The 7,653-nt window shown below is 37.5% G+C and overlaps 1 protein-coding gene across 1 annotated transcript; it reads left to right on the top strand.

Annotated features, from left to right (window-relative positions):
- Nucleotides 1-704: 704 nt before the first annotated feature.
- On the top strand, nt 705-7,647 carry LOC145718019 (ADP-ribosylation factor-like protein 5B). The gene is made up of 3 exons (XM_081809458.1): nt 705-1,266; nt 3,077-3,224; nt 6,228-7,647. Exons 1-3 carry the CDS (start codon nt 1,178-1,180, stop codon nt 6,432-6,434), a joined length of 444 nt encoding a protein of 147 aa, XP_081665584.1. The 5' UTR covers nt 705-1,177; the 3' UTR covers nt 6,435-7,647.
- Nucleotides 7,648-7,653: the final 6 nt, after the last annotated feature.

Here is a 7,653-nt window from a genome sequence, read left to right as displayed (position 1 = left end):
GGGATCAAGTCCCACATCGGGCTCCCTGCTCAGCGGGGAGCCTGCTTCTCCCTCTGCTTGCTGCTCTCCCTGCTTGTGCACGTTCGTGTGCTCTCGCTGACAAATAAATAAATAAATAAATAAATAAATAAATAAATAAATAAATAAATAAATAAAAATCGATTGTGTTGTGGTTCTTACAGAGGTTCACTTTTTAAGCATTCTGCCCTGGGGAAGAGAGGTATCTTCTGTAAAGGTTAAAATCTAGAAAAGATGGTTCTAGAGTGTTTTTTCCTCTGTGTTCAAAGGAGGTTTCAGAATATGTACCACTTAACAGAATAATTAGATGGGCTTTAAAATGTGTCTGTGAGACAAGTGACTCTTCTGTGCATGGCACTGGAAGAAGGCGGAGGAAGTTTTTGTTGCATGAAGAGCAGAAATGGTATCTGCTCAAGACAGTTGTAAAATCCAGGGGTGCCTGGGTGGCTCAGTCGGTTAAGCATCTGCCTTCGGCTCAGGTCATGATCCCAGGGCCCTGGAATCGAGCCCATCGGGCTCCCTGCTCAGCGGGAAGTCTGCTTCTCCCTCTCCCACTCCCCCTGCTTGTGGTCCCTCTTCACTGTGTCTCTCTGTCAAATAAATAAATAAAATCTTTAAATAAAAAAAACTAGTTTGATTAGCAGAGATGACAAGCAGATGTGTAAAACAAGTTTTTTAAAAGATTTTATTTATTTGACGGGGAGGGGGGCACACAGGAGCAGAGGGAAAGGGACAAGCAAACTCCCCACTGAGTGTGGAGCCCGATGCAGGGCTGGATCTCAGGACCCTGAGATCAGAACCTGAGCCAAAATCAAGAGTCTGACGCTTAACCCACTGAGCCACCCAGCTGCCCCCAAACAATTTTTTTTAAACTTATATTTTAAGTCATAATGCCTTGTCAGGACCAGAATTTGTGTTTTTCCTCCCAGACTCAGTATTATAAATGAGCAGGTTCTCTTGTACGTCCCTCGTACCCATATCTCACAGGTGGAGGACATCATACCAATTTGCCTCACTTAACGCAGGTGACCTTGACACCATGAAGTTCTCTTTACTCTGTATTTTAAGAATCCAGTAATAAGTATCCAGTGAATGATTCTCATTAGAAAGCTAATAATCGTTGCTGAAAGCATGTAATTGTAGTATGCAGTAGTGTTAAATGTTTATGGTTTGTTTTCTTTTTGTAGAACACAAAGTAATAATAGTGGGACTGGATAATGCAGGGAAAACCACCATTCTTTACCAATTGTAAGTATAGTTATTTACTTAAACAGTTTTCATTATTTTAGTTATTAAAACTAGTTTTATGTAATTAACAAGGTACCATTGTAATATAATGGAAAAGCCCCAACATATGGTTTTGTATTTTACCAAACACAAAATTTGTTTAAAAAGTGAATAAAACTGCTGTATGTTTGCTAAAGCCTTCACAAACACTTGTTTTTTTCTGACCTTGAAAGAGAGAATTAATATTAAACTAAAATAAATAAAGCACATATAATAGTACTGGAGTGAAGTGATAAAGTGCATTTACTTAATTCTTCCAGAACTGCAGTTCATGTGAATAGATGGATATCTCTAGGAAGCTTATTGCTACTCTCCTGACTAATAGCTCTGAATTGTTGAACGTAGCCAGACTTGTCAAATCAAAAGAAATGAAGATCAACCCTGAAAGTACTGCTTTTCTAGCTTGCAGCAGGGAAAGGCTTGAAACTTCCAGAGAAATACATTAATACTTGCAGGAAATTTTAACAGCCCATCAATCCACTTGTCAAAGTAGCTCCTGTTATCCTTTCAGTGTTCATGAAACGATCCATGTTAAGCAGTGGAAATGGATCTGTGTCCCAAGCATTTTAGCAAATAGTTATTAGATACAGTGCACTATTGTTTGGCTCTTATCTCTTTCCACCTCATCCTAAGTTTATCAGCTGACAGCTCTCCAGAAATACTTCACTTACGCAATGCCTAATGTATTTTTCAGCTACTTTGCTAAAAAGCTCCTAACTTGTGGATTGTTGTTTTAGAGGCGAATAACTACTTGTTTTACTTTAAAATATTCATTCATTGGCCATTATGTATTTAATATGACTTCGCCTTCAAACATCAGATATAAACATTTCAGAAACCTGTCAGTTGTTGAAATAATTTTCCATGTAGCTTCAAAAAGATACATAAAACCCAAGAGACAGTACAGTGTAGGCTCCTTCCAACACAGTACCAACTTAACTATAGGCAAATACGTATTTGTTGAATGAATGAATTCATGTATCTTAGCCAATAATTATGGTAATATATGTGGTATGAGCATTGGTGTTCTAAATATATTTATAGTTATTTTAATTAAAATTTTCATTTGCATATAGCCCTATCTTTTTAAGGCTGTAGTTTAGGTTGATAGGCCTGAGTCTCAATTTTCTCACCTAGACAGTCTTCAAAATTACATATAGCCTACTATTCAGTGGTTGCTACTTTGCAAGTATTGATGTCACAGTCACCAGCAAACTTGCTCTTTCAGGAAGGGGCACTGGTTCTACTCTGATAACAGGGCATGGTGGTTTTGGAATTTTGGCCACAGAAATACAAACTCACACCGTGGTGTTCCTTTCTCTCCAGATCAAGCCTTTAGTTTATTTATTCCACTAAAAGAAAAAAAAAAGTCTTCCTTCAGGAGTTGTTCTTTGTCTAGATATTTGTTTGCACAAATATTCTCTAAGGTTCTAGTTTTTTTTTTTTAAAGATTTTATTTATTTATTCGACAGAGAGAAACACAGCGAGAGAGGGAACACAGGCAGGGGGAGTGGGAGAGGCAGAAGCAGGCTTCCCGCCGAACAGGGAGCCTGATGCGGGGCTCGATCCCAGGACCCTGGGATCATGACCTGAGCCGAAGGCAGACGCTTAATGACTGAGCCACCCAGGCACCCCTAAGGTTCTAGTTTTGATGCTTATGATTACCATCGGTACAAATGAGGAAGGGTGATTGATACTAAAAATATAGAGATAAAACTTCCTTTGGATTCTCAAGATTTACAGAAGATTTTTTTATGGTGTCTTTCAACAGCTTAATGAATGAAGTGGTTCATACATCTCCAACCATAGGAAGCAACGTTGAAGAGATAGTTGTGAAGAACACTCATTTTCTTATGTGGGATATTGGTGGTCAAGAATCACTGCGCTCATCCTGGAACACGTATTACTCAAACACAGAGGTATCTAAGCTGCCTTCTGAATTTTAATACAGAGAACCAAAGAGTAAACCCAGAAAATAGATAGGCTGTACACGAAGGCATATTGACAGTTGCTTCTCAGTAACATCGTGTTCTGTACGGAATGTGAGGTTTTCAAATAGAAGAGAAAAGGCCAGTAGAAAGAGTAATGTGCACTGTTTGTTGTGGGTTTACCGTAGTGCAGACTCTGAGTTCATCCTCCCAGTAATCCTATTAACATTACTGTTGGAGAAAGTGGAGACTGGGATCAATCAGATAACCTGTCCCAAGATCTCACAGCTTTATGAGGCTCTGGTTAGGGGAGGAATAAAATATTTTAAGCATCATTTAATACAAGATTTTCAAAATTCAAATTTTTGGTGAGATTATATTTTAGTTAAAAAACATGGATTTACTGCAGCGCCTGCCGACCGCCCTCCCCCCACCCGCCAAATTCTCTGTCAGTTATTTCATTACTTTACTACTTCAGAGCGAACCTGGGAAACAATCTGGACTAGCTTCTATTTCTGTTTTTATTTCTTGTTAGAGGCAGATTTTTTTTAAACCAACGCAGTGCTATTGAGAGATTTATCTTTGAGTATACTAATGTACAATTGCATCCATAATTTCTCTTTACAAACAGGTACATCTAACCAATTATTTTTTTCTAAAATGAAGCCTATTAAAAACTGAGTGGGTGTTTTGAAGGGAGTGTGCAGAGGAGGTGGGGAGTTGCAAAGTTTTGGTGAATAAGTTTCTTTTATGATTGTATTGCAATCGCGTGAGTATCTGTGTGGATATATTCCACTGCAGTTTGTGACTGTCAAAACCAAATGGCGTATCATAGATCTTTAGCAGTGGTGCTAGCACTTAATTCTTTTTATTTGCAGGGGAAGATAGGATGGTAAACAAATATGGTCCTAGGTGAGCTTAATACGTACTTCCATCATAAAATAACATTCCAAAACTAAAACATATTAGAAAGTAAGAGAACAACAACCTTTTAGCATGATTGCAGTTGCCCCTTGAACGATGCAGGGGTTAGGGACACTGACCCACTTACACAGTCCAAAATCCACGTATAACTTGACTCCCCAAAAACTTGACTGATAGCCTACTGTTGACCAGAAGCTTTACCGATAACAGAGTGGATTAACACGTGTTTCTTATGTTGTAGGGATTATATACTGTATTCTGACAATAAAGCTAGAGAAAAGAATGTTATTAAGAAAATCATTAAGAGAAAATGCATTTACAGCACTGACTACACAGTTAAAAAATCACGTTTAAGGGGATCTGCCCAGCTCAGACCCATGCTGCTCACCTGTATTTAAGCAGCATAGCTGTTGGTGCCTGTGCAAAGCTCACAAGTAACTGCAGGTGTGAGAGAGAAGAACCATCGGTTCTGATGAGTAGGTTAGAGTTGGTTCTAGCTGATCCATGTATATTTATAGCATTACAAAAGGGTAGTTTCTGAAGTTGCAGCAACTCTAGAAGACTTAGCATGGATCCAGAAAGAAAGAAATACGTTATTAATGACACCGTTTGCATGAAATGTTTTTTTAGTAAACTCTTTCTATAAGAATTTCAGAATTGCTACACAAAGACCCTTTGGCCTTTACTGCAGCACTCCAGCATAGCACCTAGCATTTGCAATCTTAGATGCCGGGCAGGGATCCTGTCTATGTGGTGTTTCCCTCATGGCTTTGTTCACCGGCATCAGCTTCTTAAATTCCTTACCTTGATGAGTCCGCCAAAAGCCGAAGGTCTCTGTCACATTGCAAGGAGTTCAGCTCTTGGCAGATGCCTGACACACCCCTCTCAGTAGAGTCACTTCCCCGTATTCACTTTGCCACGTTTCTTACCTTTCTTCCTTCTAGTCTCTTCCCTTTTATCCCCTTTGAAGTCATTCACATTTTATATGCAGATCACTCTAGTTGTCTCTTTGCCGAATTTTAAGGTCTTCTGAACAATCTGGTGTCACCCTCTCTCTCTCCATTTAGTCTGTGTCATTCCTTTATTACAACCTTTAGCATCTCTTTAATCTCACTTCTTAACTTTTTCTTCTAAGATATTCAATTAGGGGCCCTTTGCACTATATCTTTTTTTTTTTTTTTAAAGATTTATTTATCTGACAGAGAGAGACACAGTGAGAGAGGGAACACAAGCAGGCGGAGTGGGAGAGGGAGAAGCAGGCTTCCCGCTGAGCAGGGAGCCTAATGCGGGGCTCGATCCCAGGACCCTGGGATCATGACCTGAGCCGAAGGCAGACGCTTAACGACTGAGCCACCCAGGCACCCCTGCACTATATCTTCTTATTTTTCTTACCAAAGATCCTTTTATTTTTAATGTATAAGACCCACCTTTTTTCATACACACCTTTACCAGCAGCTTTCTCCAGTCCTCTTAGCTTGCTCCTCTTTCATTTCGCCTGCATCCCTTCTAGCATATTAACCCCTAAGTAGGTATTTTTCTAGTTAGCACATTTTTTCTGGGGCTTTTATTGTTGATCTTGTTAGGATAAAATGTCTTGTTCATTAGTTGTGTTTTTTTTAATTTGTTTCTCTTTTTCTTTCAAGCTGTGTGCTCCTTCCTAATAGGCAGGAGGCTGTCTGAAACCAAAATAATTACTGATTGCTTAAATGAGCAATTATAGAGTACTTTCAAGTTTTAGTAAAAGTTATTTAAATTACCGTGACTTTTTCTTTGAAAATTATTTTTTATTACCTGCATTTAAAAATAAATCTTAGTGTTACAGAGTATTATGTATTAAGACATCACCTTTTTAAAATAAACTTTGGGCATAGTTTTTATTTGTTGAAATTATGAGTTATTTTCTTATTAACATTTGGATTTTACAGTATAATATAAACTCTTTATGATGAAAAAGCAGTAGACCAGTTTATGGTAATGATGATGTCATGTGAAGAAAGTACTCTCACTTGAGAGTTTTGCAGAAAACTTGAAGATTTCATTCAATTTTCTTTCTTTTTGATTGTCTTCTAGTTCATCATTCTTGTTGTTGATAGCATTGACAGGGAACGACTAGCCATTACAAAAGAAGAATTGTACAGAATGTTGGCTCATGAGGTAAATTTTGAAAGCAAACTTAAACCATGGAGTAAGGTATCTGTATACTGCTGCTTTTTTACAAAGATTATGGGCTTTGCTGTTGGTTATTTCATCATTAACAGAATTTTATACTTTGATTAAAGTTGGTTTTTTTTTTTAGGATTTTATTTATTTGACAGAGAGAGACACAATGAGAGAGGGAACACAAGCAGGGGAAGTGGGAGAGGGAGAAGCAGGCTTCCCGCTGAGCAGGGAGCCCAATGCGGGGCTCGATCCCAGGACCCTGGAATCATGACCTGAGCTGAAAGGCAGACGCTTGACGACTGAGCCACCCAGGCGCCCCTTGATGAAAGTCTTAGAGTCAGAAAGTTTCATTACATTTTCAAACTTGAAAAAGCTCAACATGTTAATTTGTAGAGTATTACTGTTATTGACAAGATTTTTCAAAGTTTAAACCACTTATTCAAGCCTTAGAGTCTGATAAATTAAAGCAAGAAAGAGGAAAATTTAAGTGGTTTTTTCCCCAAGAGTTTATAATAACTGAAAATTCTTTAGTGAATAGTATGAGATCACTTAATTCTATTTCAGATATACAAAAGACTTAGATAATAAAACACATTTGTCCACCATCCATTCAGTATAAGATATGAAATACCTTATGTGACCACCAATCTCATTTTCTTCCTCTCAATTCTGAAAGAATTACATTATCCTAAAAGTGATTATCAATCCCATGTATATGTTTATACTTTCCCTATATTTTTATTTGTCAGTTGATTTATAGTTCATTGTTCATAAACTCTTATATAATGATAAAGATTTTTTTTTCCCTGTAACTCAGTTTTGGGGTTTTTTTGCACAATATTGTGATTATCCATGTCAGTACATAGAGCTTTAGTTCATTGTTTTTGATATGTTGTAGTGTATGATTAAACTACAGTTGATCTATTCTTTTTTTTTTTTTTTGATCTTCTATTAATGAACATTTAGGTTATTTCTAAATTTTGATAGTATGAACAATTCTACAGTGAATACTAATGAATGCAGTTAGTCTATACCAATACTAATAAGTAAAATAAGTATTACCCAGCCCTTACCATCAGTCCTCTTCTATAAATTTGGAGAAATTCTGTAGTATTTGGTAACATATTACCATATTTGCCCAGTAGAGTATGGCTCAGAGAGTTTTAAATCCGTGTTTAAGATGCATGTTTATCAAAAGCCCAGGGCCAGATGGCTTTCCAGGGGAATTCTACCAAACATTTCAAGAAGAATTAATACCTATTCTTCTGAAACTGTTCCAAAAAATAGAAATGGAAGGAAAACTTCCAAATTCATTTTATGAGGCCAGCATTACCTT

The sequence above is a fragment of the Leptonychotes weddellii genome, unplaced genomic scaffold (genome assembly GCF_054177405.1).
Source record: "Leptonychotes weddellii isolate Sample4059 unplaced genomic scaffold, ASM5417740v2 HiC_scaffold_10112, whole genome shotgun sequence".
In the NCBI taxonomy this organism is placed as follows: Eukaryota; Metazoa; Chordata; class Mammalia; order Carnivora; family Phocidae; genus Leptonychotes; species Leptonychotes weddellii.
The sequence above is the reverse complement of the archived record's forward strand: the minus strand, read 5'-3'. Positions and strand labels throughout refer to the sequence as shown.